Raw genomic sequence first — 20,640 nt, forward strand, 5'->3', positions numbered from 1 at the left:
CGGGATGGGATTAACAGTTGCAAATATCTGTCTGGGGATGGGGAAACACCTCTTATCAACAGGGTACCTGAATGAAACGTAATTGTACACCTAACCCTTAACTGTACCCCACAAAATCATCATAAAAAATATTGATTAAAAAAAATTTATAATGATGATATTGTTTTTAATCCTCTAGCCAAAGCAAAGTCAGGTAAAAAGCAATGACATTTTGAAAGCATACAGTTTTGGATCTATCATTGATTAACTATCACTTAGTGCTCTAGGAGAGAGATCAACAAACTTTCTATGAAAAGGATAAGAGTAAATATTTTTGGCTTTGTGAGCCATATATTCTCTGTTGCACCTACCTCCTTCTACCATTGTAGCACAAAATAAACCATAGATAATGCACAAATGAAGGAGAGTGGTTGTGTTACGATAGTTTTATTTATGAATATTGAGATGTGAATTTTATACACTTTTCATATGTCACATAATATCACTCTACTTTTAATTATTTTCCCAACCATTTGAGAAAGCAAAAGTCATTCTTAATTTAGTGGTCATGCAAAACCGGATTGTGGGCCACATCTATACCCCTATCCCTAAAAAGCTAAATGTAGCTTTCAAAGCTCTTGGGAAAATTAAATAAACCTAGGACAATTAGATTACATCATTTGTGCTAACTTGATGAAAACAATTATTTCATCCTTTTTATTAAGTTTAATTTTATAATTGTCCTAAAGGTTACTTCTCTCTTGATATGTATTTTTACATTGATCATATATATTTAATGGTACCAACTTTTATTGTTATATGTCATTGTATAATGATTCTATTACTATAAATATTAGTGTCATTTTATCTTTATTCCAGGTTATTTGAGACACTCCAGTCCCTGTTTTGGTCAATATTTGGGCTCATCAATTTATATGTGACCAATGTCAAAGCACAGCACGAATTCACTGAGTTTGTTGGTGCCACCATGTTTGGGACATATAATGTCATCTCTCTGGTTGTTCTCCTCAACATGTTAATAGCTATGATGAATAATTCTTACCAACTTATTGCTGTAAGTTGACTAACATTATTTTAAATTATTATTATCTTTGAATGTGTTGTTCCTAGCTATACTCCATCCTATTATCATAGAAAATAAAATCTATAATTGGGTACTAATGAGACATATAAGAATTATAATATAATGGTTAATTTAAAATTTCTGAGCAGTATTACACTATAAATGGCCATATAGTAATGTACTTTTGCTATATTACTCACGATTACAAAAACAAACTAAATCCATCTTGCCAGGCAGTCATTAGCTGTGGCAAGCAGTAGGTATGATTTACAGACAGGCAGCTCATCTCTGTGCAGTGTCCACTGGGTTTTTGTCTCAGGTCTATCCATTTAACCTATAAGCAAAGTCATGCCAGCTGAGTAAGATGCAAAAGATAACCCAGAGGAAAATATGGCAAGAAGAGAATTCATAGAATTTTCCGTTTTTCTTAAAGCTTAAGAAAAGCAGTCTGGCTCGGTGGCTCAGCCTGTAATCCCGCGTCTTTGGGAGGCTGAGGTGAGTGGATTGCCTGAGCCCGTGGGTTCGAGACCCGCCTGGGCAGCGAGACCTCTACAATCAATCAAAAAATCAGCCGGCCGTGGTAGCGCATGCCTATAATTCCAGCTACTCGGAAGGCTGAGGCGGTAGGATCGCCGAAGCCCAGCAGGCGAGGCTGCGGTGGCCGGGAGCGGCCACTGCCCTCCAGTCTGGGTGACTGAGTGAGACTCCAACTCAAAAAAAAAAAAGAAAAAGAAAAAGAAAAAGAAAAGAAAAGCAATGCAGAGTAATCTTGAATTCTCCAGGAGAATATATGATATAATATGTGTTTCTTTGAGACTCCGGAGTCCAAACAACCTAACTTTATTTATTTAATTGGTAGTTTATTTACTTATTCATCCAACAAATACTTATTGAATACATACTCTGTTGCCAGGTACTACTCCAAGAACTAGAAATACAGAAGTGAACAAGAAATACAAAGCCTTCTATCCACTTGAACTTACAATACTAGCGATACATGTCTATTACCACCAGCTACATCAATAAAACAGAACTCACAGTGGAATGAAATTTAGTTCTTAAATCTGTCATATTTATACCTTAGACAAATAGCATGTTATAAGTACAATTACAGGTTGCCTATCTTCTCCATAAATAACTACAATTATATTGTATCTATGAATCTATAGTTAATCCTCTAAAATGACATTGTTGTTGTTTTGTCAAGTATCACTCTGACTTTTACTTATGCTGACTTTTTGGAGACAAATGTTTCTTATAAGACACTCATCACTGGTGAAACTGCATAAAACATAAGAATAGACAGTTTTTTATTTTAGTTCACTGACTAATGTGTTCCCAATATGCGATAATTCCTCTGGATGTAGCTAGGTTCTAGGATTTGGAGGTGAATATATGAATTTGTGGATGCCTAGAACTTCATTTAAGCATCTCATGATCTAATATTTTTGTAGATAATTACTATATATTTGTTTCAGAAGTTCTGTGTTCCTCTAGTCAACAATTTCCAAACGTGGGTTTTGTTTTAATGAACAACAGCAACAAAAAAATTAGAAGGTTTGTAATTATCAAACTAGTTACAGAGAAGCTGCCAGCAATTTGGATTGTGTAAAACATTAAATGTCTCAACTTCATCAAGAAGAGAACATAATTTAAGAATAATATGACATTTTCTTATTGCTTCTTTGTGGTGTGTATTTTTCAAGGTAACCTTATTACAGGGATGAGAATCATCTTCAAATTTCTATTTTTATTTAGTCCAAACTCTAAAACTACTGAGAACAGAGCAGGCATTGAGAGCCTGAGACAGGTTTATCTCCTAGAATTCTGTGCATGAAGTCTCCTTGAGATTGACCATGACAAGTATTGGACTTTCATCTGTCCCAGAATAGCAGAATATATTCTGAGGATTGTCTCTTTCTGTCCTGATAATCCTAACTCAGAGCCAAAGAGCAAAGTATGACTAGGGAAAAAATTTAACAATTCTAAGGCAGGAGCAATCATGCAGGTCATAACTAAAGTTTGCTTTCCATTCATTCATTTGTTCATTGACTGAATATTTATTGTGCATCTAGTATGTGCCAGACATATGCTTGATTTTAAAGATAGAAAAATCATTAAAAAGTCCTTATTCTCCAGAAAAAAATAATGTAGTAGAGACAAAAATAAATAAGCAATTTTAATATTAAGAAAAGAAATTTGCAAATATTTTGAAAGTGTAGGTGACCTTGACTTGGATCAGAGATAGAAGACAGCCAAGGACTGATGGGAATCAGGGTAGGCTTCCTAGGAGAGATGATACTCAGGTCAAGTTGCAAATGTTGGCTGAGAGTTAGAAAGCAGGTAAGAAGGTGAGTTTTAGTAATTCACTTCCAGATTTTCTAAGCACTATAAGACTATTTTATAGGCCCTCTGAGAATCCCAAACCATGAGCAAAGGAAGTACCTACTTAGGGATAGCAGTAAGAGAACATAATTTGTGACTCCCTGAGAATCAAAAGGAGCTCACCACAGGCCAACACTTTATCTCAGTGACTGCCTTTTTATTTCCTTAAGCCAAATTTACAAGTCTCAGTCTCCATTTCTGCAGCAAAAATAAACAATTTTCTTTATTTATGTGGCACTGTCAGAACCTATAAGCTTGTTTAGAAAGAAGAGGAGAGGGAGGGAGGAAGAAATAGAGGAGAGGAAGAGAAGAGGAAAGGGGCAGGAAACTGCAATTTCTCTGTTTCCATCTCGGGAATAATCTAGCACAGCAACAACTAAGGCCATGCATTTTCTAGGTATAGTGATTCTTGTTCAAAGCACAATATGTCCAGTATCTAGACTAAAACCTATATTGTGCAGAGTAGAAAAGTATACATAACATGTGAATTTATTGGGACACAGTAATTTAGAAATGTTAGAATGAGGCATAATCTGATTATTCTCCTACTCTAAACTCTGAGTTCGTCTTTATAATGTTAATTGGTTATAATGACTATTCCAAATTCTTAAAATGCATGTGTGCCCAGTTTCTACCACCTCCTACTTCCCAGATTTTCTACTTAAATCAGATTGATGCTAATTTAAGAAGAGAAATTAGCTGTCCTATTATCTAATTGTCACAGATGTTCCAAAGTTTCCTCAGGAGGCTAATAAAATGAAGTGAGTAATAGATGGTGAGGGGTAGAGCTTCAGGCTTGTGGGCAACCACTAGCCATACTTCTAGCTGGTCATCTTTGGCCAAGGTTATGTCAAGGTTCAATGCTGTGTCAGAGAGGTCCTATTTTATATTTGCTAGAGGAACTTTCTCTGAGTTCATGCCTGAAGGTAGGCAAGAACTATTCACATGCATACATATCCAGTAAGACGTTTGCTGGCAAAAGAGAATGCTAAGCCGTGAGCATCTGTGAAAGTGGCATCCACCACAGGGCTATAAAGCCTTGGGTAGGATATAAAGTCCTGTTTCTGGCCAGAATCAAATGAAATTGAGCTAATGTGAGCCTATAGTGCAGGAAATGCAGATTTATCTTCAAGTCATAACTAATTACTACAGTCTCTCCAACATGAAATTATTTTAGATGTCTCTTTCACTGAAGAAGGAAGGGTGAGAAGTGACATGAGAGCTGTTATTCAATTCCAGGGTAAGTCATCATCTGAAATATTTAGATGACTATCTCTGGGAGTCAGCAGTATTTTTATAAGCAATTTAATTAATGTTCCAAGAGCTACCCGAAGTCAGGTTACAGGCTCTCTGTGAGGTTTATCTCACCTTATTAATTAAAAAATCTGTCAGCAATTGTCATGTTCTCCTGTTCAGGACCATGCTGATATAGAATGGAAATTTGCTCGAACAAAGCTTTGGATGAGTTATTTTGAAGAAGGAGGTACTCTTCCTACTCCCTTCAATGTCATCCCTAGTCCCAAGTCTCTCTGGTACCTGATCAAATGGATATGGACTCACTTGTGCAAGAAAAAGATGAGAAGAAAGCCAGAAAGTTTTGGAACAATAGGGGTAAGAACAAAGCATGTTAGTATTACTCTTCTATTAAAAATAGTGTATTTGAATATATTTGTATTCTTTCTTGAACATTTTCAGGTCTTTAGCTGTTTTATTCCTACTGATTGCATGTCATGAACATTTATAGCACATCTACTACAACTAAGGCACTGTCTGAGTAACTAGGACTTTTTCACTAGCACATCGAGGACAGTCACTGCTGTTTTAATAGGAGCCACAGTCTTCACACAGGTCTCCCCTCATCTTTCTAATGAAAGTGTAGGGAATTAGCACACACTCTCTTAGTACTTTGATTTCTAACTCTTTTGAGAATTGTAGCAGCAGGTTGTTTGTGGCATTACATGTTCATTTTCTATTTCCCCCTCTGCATAAGTTCTGTGAGGGAAGGACATTTGTTCTGGTCATCCATATTCTCTCGTGCCTAACATAGACTCAGCACAGAGCATTTTTTGCTTGATAAAAATTCTCAATTAAATCATTGAATGAATATTATAACTTAAATGTACTGTGCCAACTGTCAGCTGTGATTTCAGAATATGTTTAATTACTCAACATGTTGCTTCTACTCTCCATCATAGTAGATGCCAAGAAGTTAGGCATCTTTAAAAATACACATATATACATATATATAATAGACAGAGAGAGAGGACATCCCAGAAATATGCTCCTGGTAAACTAGAAGACACTAGAACATTATATTTCCTTTGGAAGTTTCTTTTATACCAGAAATCAGTAGTTCAAGCAATTCCAGCAGAAAACACATGGACTTAAATTTTTGTTCCAGCCAAACCACTGACTCAGGACAAGCTATCCTCTATTTCTTTCTCTTTGTTTTCTAATTTTCACAGCTCTCATAGTGATATTTTGGGAATTAACACATTAACACTCATTAGTCACTTAGACCTTCTCATAGAAATTGCCTTGGAAGTATTTAAAAATGCCTTTGTATTAAAATTATCAAGTAATATTAGATATTAATTAAAAATAAGAAAATATTAAGTTGCTTTCTCAACTTTGTTATGACTGCTTAGTTAGGCTCTAAGAGATCCTTTTCATTCTTTAACTTCATTGCCCACCAGGCATTGTTATTAGCACCAAATAGAGTTTTCTCCCCTGTGAATGGCATTGATTTTCCTCTCATCTCAGTAACAACTTTAAAGAGAAATTGACTGGCAAGTGAGTATGGCAAACAGAGATGCTTAGAAGAGGCAGTTATATTCTTTACGACAAACTGTTACTCATAAACTTAGAGATTACAGTTTGGGAACATATCTGACCTTAGAAACAAATGTCAGGTCTAATAAAGACTTATCCTGCCATCCTCACATTAATTATGAACTTTATCACTGATCTTAGAAATGAGTGAAATTACTTAACTCCAAATGTTTGACTTATATGTTAAAATATGTTTAATCAAATTATAAAAAAAGAATTGTAAAACAAACATAATGATTCATATTTAATAAACATGTTAGTATCCAAGCTAGAATTTGAGGAATGGAAGGAGGTATAAGCATGGCTTACATCTTTGGGGTCACCAATTTCAGTGAAGAAGATACAGAAATGAAAATATTACTGTATTACTTGTTATATATAATATATTTAGTATTATAACATAGTCACATGCAAGAGGTTATGAGAAAAATGTAAGACATAATCAATGCTTTCCTTGAGGTAAACAGAAAAAGGTTTCAGGGAAACCAAACTCCAGCTTACTCCATTTCAGATCAAATATACTTGTCCTTTGTCCCATTTTATTCATAAATTTCTAGTAATATTTTTAATTGATCCCTGAAAAGATATTAATAATTATCACTATCTTCATATGCTACCTCTTATAAGAGTATTTTGGTTTATCAAGAGCTTCTGGGGGGGGAAAAAAAGCCCACTCACCAAAGAGATTTATCTTTCATATTTTAATTTTAGACAATAGCAGAAGGAATCTTGATTTTTACGATGCCAGGAAACTTGTAACAAGGTACAGTGTCCTGCTCTGATGTTTTAGGAGATCCATCTGTGCTGCCAACAAAAATAATGGAGAACCACTCCAAGAATTTAACTTCCAGTCCTCCTCCTCACTGGTGATCCTCTCACTGTTGACTCATTGGAAGGAATATGTTGTTATCACTTCTTAGATGCAAAGAAAAACTCTCAATCAATTGGGCTTTCTTATTGGGGAGTGATTCACATCTTTCAGAGTTAAAGGGCTTTTTAAAAATATATATATTACTGGTTTCAAAAAAATCCTACACTTCCTTTATGTCTCTATCTCTAAATTTTAATCCTTTGCTCCAAGCTGATGAATTCCAAGATAATTCTAAACTAGTCAGGATCTCAAGCCACTCCATTTTCTTTTGCTGAGAGCATCTTCTTAACTTTTGGTAATGGGCATTTTGATGCTTTGGAAATTTATGACAAACTAAAAACTATTCTGAGTCATGTCTCTCTTCTCCACCAGTCTAGAGACTTGGGCAATCACTAGCTTAATCAAACCCAATGCTGTCTAAATTTACTCTTTCTGTGTATTACTCTTTCTTTTCCAGAATGGAAAAGTCATAATATTTTGATTAGCATACGTTTAGTTGAGTTATATACATTTTTATTTATATGGCAATAAACAATATATATTATTTGTAAAGAAGATCTTACTGGTAAATAATATAAGATAAATGAAATGTAAATTAAGATAGTTATAATATTAATAGAAGAGTTAAATGAGAGAATGTCAAAAAGTAATTGATTTTACTGTGAATTTATTTCATTTGTTTAATCCTCCTGATAGCTCATTATGTAGACATACAAAAACAAAGAGATCTATTAATCTATTAAAAGGTGACATTGTAGTATCAATGACAGTCACTTAGTAAAATCAAAGTATGGTTTAGAATATAGCATTATATGCCAAAGAGGCTTTATATATCATTTAGTTCAACCACTTCCTTAAACAGAGAACTTATTTACTTTGCCCACTGTAGTAGGGATGGGGTGGGTGGCATGGTAACAGTGGGAAGAGATGTCCTTTGTTTTTTAATCCAATGTGCTTTCCATAGCCCTTTCTTGTTTCTTGGAAACGTTTGACAAACATGCACCAATACCTTCCATGTTGTGTCTTTTGATTTTTCTCAACAATATTTGCAGATCCCAGCATTGTTTTCAATTGCCTCTTAAATGCCTGTATCCCAAAGTTCCTGTTTAACAGACTGGTTTACCTTCTGCTCTTATCCCCAACTGGCATATATTTAGGCCACACTTTTGAAGCAGAAAGTTAAACCTCAATTGGAGATGACTCCATTCTTGGAGGCATTTTCTCTAACCTGCCCATTTGTGGTTCACTTACTGATGATTGTCACCTGGCCTTTGCCCAAATGTCACCTCGGTGCTCATTCCATTTATGTTTCTCAGGCTTTTCCTAAGAAACCAGTGCTCTTCAGGGCTGCTACATTGACCACTAAATCAAAGCTCAGTATTGGTGATCTTATCTTGCTATTTATGGTTTCCAGTAATACTGATACAACTAGCCCTGAAAACTCATTAACCCATATTATTTTGTAACTTTGGACTTCCTTTAATGGGTGATTGGGTTCCAGGTAAATTAATCTTTCACTTGACTGCTTTATAGGGGAAAGTATAAATGAAGCAGAAATGCTTTATTATTGAGCAAAACATTTATGAGAGCAAACAAGCCCATTATTAGGGGATGGCTTGGCCCTGGGCAATATAAAAATCCCCTCAAAAAAGGAAGCCTATACAGAGTACAATAATCAAATATGAAACATGCTCTGGCTTGTGGTTTTTGATATTATTTATCAAATGTTTTACCTAACCCTGTTTTACCGAATAATCCTTCTTGTTATCAAAGCACTAGTCTCAAATTTCAGAGCATACTAGAATCATCAGGAATCTCTATTTTAACAAGACTTTCTAGCTTGCAACTTTAATTAGAAATTTCTATTCTAGAAACCATTGGTATCTATCTCAGCTTTTAAAGCTAAGACAAAAACTAGCCTTCGTGCTGTTGCTCAGTGTCCAGATACATTCAATTAAAGTAAAAATATGCTAATACAATACTTCCCCATAGCATTTCATTAATATGAAACATTTTAATGCCACATACCAGGTTTATAAATGCAATGCTTACATTATAGGTTATTAAGCTAAACCAAAAAACATACTAGTTCTTTTGATAAAATCATTAAAAATGATTTTAATTTTCTTAATTTAATGTTTACCACTTTCTAGTTTTCTCTCAAGCACATGGTAAGAACAAGAGACATGATCTGATCACTGAATATCAACCAACTCTGGGGTTCAGATGAAATACTCGAGCCTGACCAGCAGAAAAGTATTCAGTTAAGTCGCTGCAAATGAGTTAGAAACTGAAGATATTAGCACCAGCTATTATCACTAAAGGAAAAAATGATAATAGTACATGTCTCTCAAACTTCATTTTTAGTGGTAATTTGTCAAAATGTATTTTTTCCTTATCTTTATGAGTCTCCATAGGGCCTAACTACAAGTCTTACAGATGTGACAGTATTCATCCATGAGTATCTCCAGATCCCTAAATTACTGCTGTAAGATTTGCTGGCAGGGCTTTTTGATTAAACTTTCTTTCCCAAGTGGAAAAGTATACGAATTAATTTCTTGGTATTTCAGGAGTCCAGTCCTTGATATTTGATTTGACAATATGGCATTCTGGCACTTCACATCATTTATTTTTTATTTTTATATGCTTAGAAAGTGTTTATAGGAACAATATGTAGATCCATCTGGAAAGAAGCCAAACTGCAATTTTTTCGAAAAGGGATCACATCCTGGAATGACCCCTTGCCGTTTTACTTTTTTAAAGGAGAGCATAGCAAGCTGCATTGCTTCAGGGATTCAGTAAGCAAAGCAAAGACTAAAAGGCATAATTCATGGGCTTAAAATCTGTGCTAGACCAAAACCAGAGTGGAAATGAGAGAAAACAGCACTGAAGATTGACTGCAGGGAACCAGCTACATGAGGCTAGCCTGACATTCTCATAGTGGACCTGGAGAGAACTAGAGATAAAGAGCAAGGAAATGTCACAGCCTATTACCCAGGGTCTCCCTGTAACCTGACACTTCTATTGAAATCCTAGAATTTCCTTGCAGCAGCAGAGGCTTCTCACTGGTTAATCTTTTCCTTTAACATTAGTTTTATGATCCAAATACTGCCATTGTCTTATCCTAACAAATCAGGAGTAGCCTGAAAACTGTTTGAGTTATGCTAATGTGGCACTCAGTTATGCCCTCAGCTCTTGCCTCAAAAGTCACCTTGCCAAGAACATTCTGCACAGGCTAGACACTTCTGATGTAATTTACAAAGAAAAGTTTGACCTGAAAGAAAAATACCCATTACTTACCTAGGTATTTTCAAATGAAATGGTCTTTATTTTATTACTTTTATAAACACAAATTGGTCAGTTCTGTTCTTGGTCTCTTCCGGTGATAAATGTATGATATCTAATGTCTTCTCTTCTGGTAATAGATTCTTTTGAAGCTCAACTTATCTTTACCCCACAAAAAAAGTTACAAACTCACTAAATGTCATTGGGGCATTGGGGCATGGCTTCCCAAGGGAAGTACTTCAAAGGTGACCATATGATATTCAGCAATGAAGTAGGTAGCACTTTTTCTGGGATGAGTTTTCATACCTGTCAGACTCATATTCTTAGTTGTAGAGATATTGCAGCTGTACTGCCAGAAGTTCCCACAACATGTCTCTCGTTTCTAGTCCCAGCATATCTGCCACCTTATTCTAGTCTTCTAGAACACCTGTGCATCTCTGCTGTCAAATCTTGATTCCTTCATGTCCAATCTAATACCCCATTCCCAGTATGAAGGCTGTAGTACATTACTGCTTCATCCCCTATATTCAGATAACACTCTCACAGACTTTGTCATTTTTTCTTTTGTCTTTTGCCTTCATCCGTAGCCATTTGTTTTACTGACATTCCATCTTAAGGACGATAAGCCTTTTAAAGATGAAAGCGTGTTTTATTTATCTCTACTTTCTTGCAGCACACTACTATGTACTATCATGTTGTCACTTAATAAATACACCTTAAATTGGCCATATGAGTTAAGAGAGCTCTGGTTTCAAAATGGTGGTAGAGGCAAAGTGGCTTCATTTTCCCATTACTGGAGTCGCCAAAAACAAACAGTGCAGAGATTATCACCAGGAATATCCCAGAACTCAGATATAAGGAAGAGTCCATTCCTAGGGCCGCAGAGAAATGAGAAACCCTGAAGAGATTATGAGTGAATAGGATTTCCATATCCCTTACCCCCAATCTGCCCTGCAGCAAGCATGTGGAAAATTTCTGTAAATGCATGGTTTCGATACTGGAGAAAGTGAGATCTAAGGTGAACAACCAGCTTCCCCACCATCCTGGTTGCTCTGACAGTGACCTGTTCCTGCCTCAACCCATGGGAAGCATCCTAAGTGTCAGAAAGGAAAACACTTTCTGAGGTCAGCTAAAGACAAAGGGAGGGTGGGGGAGAAGAAGTACAGGCTATCATCCCCAACCCTAGAAACTCTGCTCTGTAATTCAGCCAAAGGAGATATGCAATGAGAGTAACTGGTCAGCCAGGCCCAGTGATTCACACCTGTAATCCCAGCACTTTGGGAAGCGGAGAGCGGAGGTAAAAGGATTACCTGAGCCCAGGGGTTTGAGATCAGTCTGGGCAACATGGCGAGACCTTGTCTCTACAATAAATCAAAAAATTAGCCAGGAGTGGTGGTGCACACTGGTAGTTCCAACTCTTTGGAAGACTGAGGTGGAAGGATCTCCAGAGCCCAGTAGGTCAAGGCTGTGATGGCCATGAGTGTGCTACTGCACTCCAACCTGGGCAACAGAGTTAGACTCCAACTCAAAAAAAAGAGAGAGAGAGAGAGTGACTGGTCAGTAGCACCATGCTGTAGAAGGTATATTCCTTAGGCACCCTGGGCACAAATCCCTAGACAATCTTTCCACACTACCAAGATATCCCTTCTGGGACCTCCCCCATCCACAAAGGACATCCTCTGATCATTTACTGAAGCAGGGTGAACCTGGGCTTAATGTACCACCTAGAGCTAAAAAAGGAAGCAGTGACCTAACACTAAAGAGTCTCTAGGCTGGGTGTGGTGGCTCAAGCCTGTAATCCCAGCACTTTGGGAGGCCGAAGAGAGAGGATTGCCTAAGATCAGGGGTTCAAGACCAACCTGGGCAACTTGATGAAACCTCATCTCTACAATAAACCAAAAAATAAGCCAGGTGTGGTAATCGTGTTTCTTTGAATGATTTTCATCCTCATGGAGAGCATGTTCTTCAGCAAAATAGTTGGGTGCCTTTAGCTTTGGCAGTAGAGAGATTTAGAAATAGGAAATTTGCTTTTAAGTAGTAGAGTGAGAGTGTAGTTCTGGTAAATTTGGATAGCTGTGACACAGACTCTGTAAGCAGTCCTCTTTCGGAGGAGCCCAAAAGGTTTATGACCATTTCTCCATGACATTGAATTTTTGCTTTAACCTCTGAGTTTTCCTTTGTGAGTTTCTATATCATGGTCCTGTCTCACATATTACCATCTCATTAGGATCAGTCACTGGTTCTCTTTGCTTTGTCTATCTGAGGGGGTTCATAGTTTCCAGTTTGCTTTGTTTCTTGTAGAACTATGTCTATGCCTTTGTATTGAAGGATTAGTTATTGATTCCAGTCTTTTCTGTCTGACTTCTTTGGTTTTATTGGATATACTTGCTTAGAGGTTCTTTCTCTCTCTCTTTATTTTATTTTATTTTTTTGAGTTGGAGTCTCATACCGTAGCTCATACTGGAGTGCAGTGGCATACTTACTGCCACTGACCTGCTGGCCTCCAGCGATCCTACCGGCGATCCTTCCGCCTCAGCCTTCCAAGTAGCCGGAACTACAGGCGCACACTACCATGCCAAGCTGATTTTTGACTTATTGTAGAGACAGGACTCGCCAAGTTGCCCGGGTGGGTCTCAAACCCACGGGCTCAGGCAATCCACTTGTCTCGGCCTCCCAAAGTGCTGCGATTACAGGCTGAGCCACCAAGCCCGGCCTCATTTGTTCTTTAAAACTACCCAGTGAATTTATCTTCACCCTGAAAAATAAAAAATGGGAAAGAGGAAGAGCCTCAGAGATAAACTCATTGTCTGGGCTTAGTCAACTTCAAATCCAAGTATATTCTCTAGGTCAGTGTTCTGAATATCACACCACACTACCTCCCAGAAAGTAAGCATAATGCTCATGGTCACTCAAACAAGAACCTATTCTTTCGTCCTAAATAGAGAAGAAAAAAATAAAGAAATGAGGGATATATGAGCTGCATAATTTAGTTCATCATTTGGTGAGCACATTGCATTCATTTTTGGTATTGATATTCAAATATTGTTAACTTCATCCATTCCTATTTTTCGAGGAAGGATGTTGAAGTTCAGTTGCCTGATACAATCTCACAAGACCAAAAATAGTTGTGCGGTATTACCATGCAAGTGTGAGAAATCATTAGCTGGCAAAACCTATTTGTTGCGTTAGCTTAGCCTTAAACTTAAACTATGGAAATTGAATAACTTCTGAAAGTTATCATAGTACATTTTTAAATGCTTTTCTCTCTTTTTGATAAATTATTTTAGTTTTAAAAAACTTTTCCCAAGAAGATCAATCTTAAATATGATAAAATTGTATTTATGATGTATGAAATGTGATACTTGATCTTTTTTTTATTTTTGTATTAAAATTTCTAACTTGTGTATGAATAAGATTCTACTAAAGGACAGTTTTACCCATTATATTACTAAAATGTGTCGTGATAATTTTTAGCTATTATTCAAAAATTTTCTGATTCTTCCTTAATTTTAGTTTTGTGTTAAAGAAATTTAAAGTTGTCATGACTTCTAACTGCTTTCTATTGAAAAATGTTATTGGATTTTGGAAGAATTCTAAAACAGAATAGCAAAATGCAATAGAACTCCAAAATGATAAAAATTAAGTACAGGAAATTATCTCTATATTAAATTAAGAGTTTCTACCTACTTAAATCATGAAAACAAAATCTCATATAATATTTATATTGAAAGTGTTAAATAAATTGATGTATGATTCATTATAGAATTTTTGTTTGCTTTAAGTAAATTTAAGGAGATCTGGAAGGCATATGTTTTCTTCTAGAAGTGCTTTTTGTCTTGAATTTCAGCTGAGCTGTTTCTCAGTAAGAGTCAGACACCTCCATCTGGTGGCCTAGTCATAAAATTCCCATACTATTCTTTTTTAAAAATGTTCCAATTTTATCTTCTTTCAAATTTATTAGTTTTTAAATCAATACCTTAATCATATTTAATTTATTTTTCTCAAAATTTATTGCTTATGAAAAGTGAGTGGTATTCAAAATGATTTGCCGTCTTTAGGAAGGTAAACATTGTCTTATCTGTTCCTACAAGTCATTGCTAACCGTGAATCACAAATCCATTCTATGGCCAGTGGAGATCACATTTTCTTATTTTTCTCTGAAGAGAGTTTCTTTTAAAATTGTTTAATTTTTTAAAACATCATTTCACAGTAATGCATGCATAACTCTTCAAAATTCTATTTTATCAACTTATGATTAAGTATTTAGTATGGAACAAGATCAAAAGCCTTATTTAAACTCAAAATATGTTATCCCTTTTTCTTTCTCACAGTTCACCAAACTGATTTCTTAATTACAGAAATATTTTTACTTTAGATTACTTTGGCCAATTTTCTTCCTTAAAGAATCAATACTGGTGGCCCAAACTTCACCTGTACATAAACCACTTTTGTACCCAATCCTGACTTGTACCCCACAACTTTAAAATAAAAAAAGTGGGAAAAAAGAATCAATACTGATATTTATTCAATATATGCAAAATTGGAATTATGATAATTTTTTGAATACCTTTAGAATACTTGTAAAACCTGCAAATATAAGATTCTAGTGTCATTTATTATTTAACTCAATTCATAATGGACTCTTTTTACTTTTTCTTTTTCTTTTTTTTTTTTTTTTTGGTGTTGTTGTTGTTGTTGTTGAGTCTCACCAGGCTGGAGTGCAGTGGCATGTTCACAGCCACGCAGTCTCGACCTGCTGAGCTCAGGCGATCCTTTTGCTTCAGCCTTCCAAGTAGCTGTAATTACAGGCACGCACCACCATGCCCAGCTAATTTTTTGATTTATTGTAGAGATGAGTTCTTGCCAAGTTGCCCGGGCATGTCTCAAACCCCTGGTCTCAGGCAATCCTCTCACTTTGACATCCCAAAGTGCTGAGATTACAGGTTTGAGCCCCCGTGCCCAGTTGGACTCTTTTTTCAATCATTAAACATCCTCTCTCTCTGTTGTACACCCTAACATTACTGCTCTGTACTAATCTCCCTTAGAGATCCCAAGTCATTCTGATCTCTTCAAATGATAGGTGGACTTCTATTTATTTTTTTAAAATAATAAGTTAATGAATGCTATGTTTGAACAGAGTCCTTTATATTTTGTTAAATTCAGCTATCTAATTAAACAGGAATCTCCTCTTAATGTATATCTGATTGAAATTAATGTTGGAGAGTTCCTTACCTTATGAGGTTTCTGACTACATGTTGTATAGCATAACTAATCTTAATCTTGCTGTGTTAATATTTATGGAGACAATATTTTATTTGAAATTTATTTGATATATCTCATCTCTGTCCTCTAGAATCATATTAAGTGATTTTGGGTGTGTCTCAACTATGATCAACTAATTCTCCATCACCCTATACCCTGTATGAGAACAACATTTCCATCATTGCTAATTTATTCTGTTTTAAATGTCATATAAATTATATAACTGTACTTCATTGTTTTTGTTCACTCATTCTTTTGATTCGCATCAAGCACTCTGTAGCCATTGCCTAAGTAGAACTCTCACTTCGGGTAAATAAGAATAAAAATATTCTTTACTTAAAAAAAATGAATTATTTTTTCAGAATGGTACTATATATTAAACCAAAAACAATCCCTTTCCTTTTCAGAGGCGAGCTGCTGATAATTTGAGAAGACATCACCAATACCAAGTAAGTTATTCTTGTATTATAGCTTGAAATTTGCATTGAAATAAAATGCAGTCCCCCTTCAGAAATTACTCAAGAGACAAAATTTTGTCTGTGCATTGAATATCAATCTATTGTTCTAAAATGCCCCAGGAAGTTATGAGGAACCTGGTGAAGCGATATGTCGCCGCAATGATTAGAGATGCTAAAACTGAAGAAGGCCTGACTGAAGAGAACTTCAAGGTACCCATTTTCATCTTCATCTCAAGGAGAGGCAGATGCTGCATAATATGGAACCAGATACAGCACATTTAAAGTCAGCTAGAAACTGAACCATGTGTTCCAGCAAGCCCATGTGCCTTCTGATTTTTAATTTAAAATCTATTGCGTTGCTTAAAAAAAAATACCAGCAAGTGGTAAAATTTCTTCTAAAAATAAATTGTTTTCAAACAAACAGAGAAAATCCTAGTGCCTCATGGCATTCTGACTCACTGATCCCAGCTACATGAAACTAGATGAGCTTTAGTTTTTGAAATTTCAGCCTGATTTCTAAATCTGAAACATTTAGTATCCAACACACTAGCAACAACAAAAACCTGTGTGCTCTGCAGCACATTGGTAGCAGGATATTTAAGGTTTGAGTTTAATTATAGCATATATTTATAAACTTTCTTCACTATTTGTAATCAGTAACAGGAAACAGGTAGAATGTATGAAATGTTATGTTTGAATCACATGTTTAAAATGATTTTGTTATTTTGAATGAGAGTGCTGAGATTTTTAAAGAATGATTTGTCAATAAGATCTTACAAACAAAAACACAAAAATTTTTTAATAGAATTTATAGGACTCCTTTAACAGAGAAAATCACCAGATTGAACAAGAGAATGTAGTGGCCAATTAGGTAAGAAAATAGATAAACTGAAAACTTTAAAGCACAGATTGAAACTTGGCTAGAAGCCCAGATGTTCATTGCAGACACAACATTCAAATCTTAAAGTTTAATGATTCATGTTACTTTAGGCAATAAGTTGTAGGCAGGAGGCCACCAAGAAGACTGCCATCAGGTTAAGACAGAGAATTCAGTTGTCCGAAAAGACACGGGAAAAACGTGAATCTAAGAAGTGTTGTTTGACCCAACACAATTTGTAGGATTTAGAGGATGACCCAGAAGTTGGGGTAAGATCATAACAGTAAACAATTGAAAGTAACCGCCAACTGTTAGAAAGGTGGGTTTTAGATATTCTTTGGGATAGAAAAATGTGCCAATAATAAAAATCTTTTAAAAACCATTCCTGAGAGTGATAGAGAACTTGACAGCAGATAAATACTTTAGAGAGGGAGTACTCCAAACTGTGTAGTCCCAGAGAAACCCACTATACTCCACTACACACTAGTGGAAAAGATAACTCCTCCTGTTTATTTTTACATCAACCATAGAAAGTTTCCTTCCTAACTCCAACAGGGATATTAGTAGTCATTGAAATATCAAGTGTTAGTGAAAGACTTGGGAATTCTCAATAGAAACACAATCGTATAGAATCCCAGTTTTTACAAAAGAGTGACTATATTTCTGACAAATATATGAAATGAGAAATGTTTATGTGTTTAAATCACAAGCTAATTTGTCACTTGAAATTTCATTTAGGAACTAAAGCAAGACATTTCTAGTTTCCGTTTTGAAGTACTGGGCTTACTAAGAGGAAGCAAACTTTCTACAATACAATCTGCAAATGCCTCAAAGGAGTCTTCTAATTCAGCAGACTCAGATGAAAAGAGTGATAATGAAGGTAATAGCAAGGACAAGAAAAAGAATTTCAGCCTTTTTGATTTAACCACTCTGATTCATCCGAGATCAGCAGCAATTGCCTCTGAAAGACATAACATAAGCAATGGCTCCGCCCTGGTGGCGCAGGAGCCACCAAGGGAGAAGCAAAGAAAAGTGAATTTTGTGACTGATATCAAAAACTTCGGGTTATTTCATAGACGATCAAAACAAAATGCTACTGAGCAAAATGCAAACCAAATCTTCTCTGTTTCAGAAGATGTTGCTCGTCAACAGGCTGCAGGACCACTTGAGAGAAATATTCAACTGGAATCCCGAGGATTAGCTTCACGGGGTGACCTGAGCATTCCTGGTCTCAGTGAACAGTGTGTGTTAGTAGACCATAGAGAAAGGAATACGGACACACTGGGGTTACAGGTAGGCAAGAGAATGTGTTCATTCACATCAGAGAAGGTGGTGGTGGAGGACACCGTTCCTATCATACCAAAGGAGAAACATGCAAAGGAAGAGGACTCTAGTATAGACTATGACTTAAACCTTCCAGACACTGTCTCCCATGAAGATTATGTGACAACAAGATTGTGATACTTGAAAGAGGAAGTGTTTACCATGCACATACATATTTTCCATAGAGCTCTGGGTGGGGGAAAATGTTTAAAATTAAATTAGCAAATGCTAACTTACACTTTATAGCATTTATCAACTGTGGCATATTAAACTGTAACATGTTTTAAATAAGGCAAAGGCAATCAAAACCCCTTCTGTTTTGTAGCCTGCTTTTGCTTTCACAATTTGTTTTACAATTGTTTTTGTTAATGAATAAACGCACCTTGTATTCTTGTACTGTTGCAATAACCCACAGACAATTTTTAGCTCTTTTTCAATTAAAACAAATGCAGTTTATTTCATGTGGTAGTTGACTCCTATAATAGATATTTTTATATGCAAAAACAATGTAGTAGAAATACTAGAGCTTTTCATAATTTTTTAGGGTCTCTAGAGATAATTACTCACCAAGGACTTTTCACCCAGTCCTACAATTTGGCTTTAAAACACAAATATTGCCAAATTATTTCTTAAGATCATGTAAATAATTCAAGTACTTAATTAAAGCAAGCAAGTTTTCTTCTCATGGAGTCATGTTCAAACTCTCTCTTAAAATAAAAGTCAGGTATACTTTGTAGAATTTTAAGTTCCATTTTATTCTAATAAGCAAAAGAATTGTTTATCTTAATAAATTTTGATGTTGGGTGATTTTTTATTTTTTTGTCAGGAAAAAATTACCATCTCTTGTTACTTTAAATCACCTATATCTCATCAAGTTCAATTGCTTATTGTGTAAATGATTCTTTATGAATAATTGAATTTCAAAAATATGGCAAAAGATTAACAATAAATTATAACAATTTAAGTACCTGAAGCAAGCAAGATGCATACTCATAATATCCAAATGAAAATGAATTTATTCTAACAAGCCAAATCTAAGCAAAGTTTGATTCCAATATTTTCAATCAATGCAATATTGTGTCAACTCAAAAGAAGTACAAAACCTAGTAGGTTCCTCTTCTTTTCACCAGTGACTGGTAAATATTTATTTAAAATTAAAATCACTCAAAAAGCATTTTAATTTTATCAGTAGACAAAGATACGTGGTTTTCCCTATAAGGACAGCATTCTCAATTCCTTGTTTCTTCGATTTTTTGCAAGGTTGTTTGGCTTATATTATAATAATTCACTGAACTATTGAAAGAAAAGTGTTCACAACAACTTATATAAAAATGGTATTAGAAACTTCTTCAAGTTTCTTCTTAAGTTATGTTATTTGTGTCTATATAAGCCACTGTGGAAAGTATCCTCACCACATGCAATTAGTGTTTATTTCATATCCATAAAAACTGTTGAGCTCATTTCACTTTAAAAATTTCCTCCATGGACTAGAGAAACTGCATATGATTTAGCATTGGCCAAAAACTGCATAATGTTATGAAAGCCAGTTTCAGATTACTATACCTCAAAAACAAAGAATAATAGCAGTATCAATGTCAGTCACTGTTCTATGCTCTATACATGTATTAATGTAGATGTACTGCTCATAACAACCCTCTGAAGTAGCTACTGTCATCCTCATTTTATAGATAAAAAAACTGAGACAAGCATTAACCTGGCTAAGGTAACACAGCTGGTAATGAAGCTGTGATATATCCTTCCAGGCCATGCTCTTAACCACTACACTGTACTGCCTTTCAAAAGATAAACAAAGCAAGCTAAAAAAATGTGTATACATAGGGGTTACAATTGCCACTTTGAGAGTGAATGTGTTTGGTAAGTGCCATAAGTGTCCATTCCTGTAAAGAAGAAGAAATGCACAACATAAAAAGTATGCTCTATTTGATTCTTTATACTAAATTATACCATAGAAGTTAGTAAATTGTAAAAAATCATATTCAGTATGAGACCTCAGAATTCAACTGGAAATATTAGATTTTAATTTTCAGAAAAACCAGAGGCACCAAACCTCTGCTCAGTCCTAAATCTGATTTTGTCCTGAAGATTTAGTAATGAGTTGGATAGTTTTGGAGAAACACAAGCCTAATATATGTACTTATTACTTTAAAAATATCTTTATTTCAAGGATATTAGGACTCAGAGTAAACTCTGGGTCTATTAAAATACTGAAATTGTTCTAAGTCAGACATATGGTAGTAATATTAATATTGGGGATATTTTTCAT

General features: G+C 35.3%; 1 protein-coding gene across 7 annotated transcripts in view; it reads left to right on the forward strand.

Annotated features, from left to right (window-relative positions):
* The window catches only part of TRPC4 (transient receptor potential cation channel subfamily C member 4), a 174,607-nt gene extending 155,842 nt beyond the window's left edge, over positions 1-18,765 (forward strand). For 2 of the 7 annotated variants that reach the window (XM_008073126.1, XM_008073131.1), the window contains 5 exons: positions 859-1,054; positions 4,865-5,059; positions 16,106-16,147; positions 16,277-16,366; positions 17,772-18,764. In XM_008073126.1, coding sequence (XP_008071317.1) covers positions 859-1,054; positions 4,865-5,059; positions 16,106-16,147; positions 16,277-16,366; positions 17,772-18,494 — 1,246 coding nt within the window. In that variant the 3' untranslated portion in view covers positions 18,495-18,764. Of the gene's footprint in view, positions 1-858; positions 1,055-4,864; positions 5,075-16,105; positions 16,148-16,276; positions 16,367-17,771 lie in introns of all 7 variants that reach the window. The other 5 variants (XM_008073127.1, XM_008073128.1, XM_008073129.1 and 2 more) reach the window with 5 other exon arrangements.
* The last annotated feature ends 1,875 nt before the right edge of the window (positions 18,766-20,640 follow it).

Source organism: Carlito syrichta, unplaced genomic scaffold (genome assembly GCF_000164805.1).
Source record: "Carlito syrichta isolate Samal-C Ts95f unplaced genomic scaffold, Tarsius_syrichta-2.0.1 Scaffold315653, whole genome shotgun sequence".
Classification (NCBI taxonomy): Eukaryota; Metazoa; Chordata; class Mammalia; order Primates; family Tarsiidae; genus Carlito; species Carlito syrichta.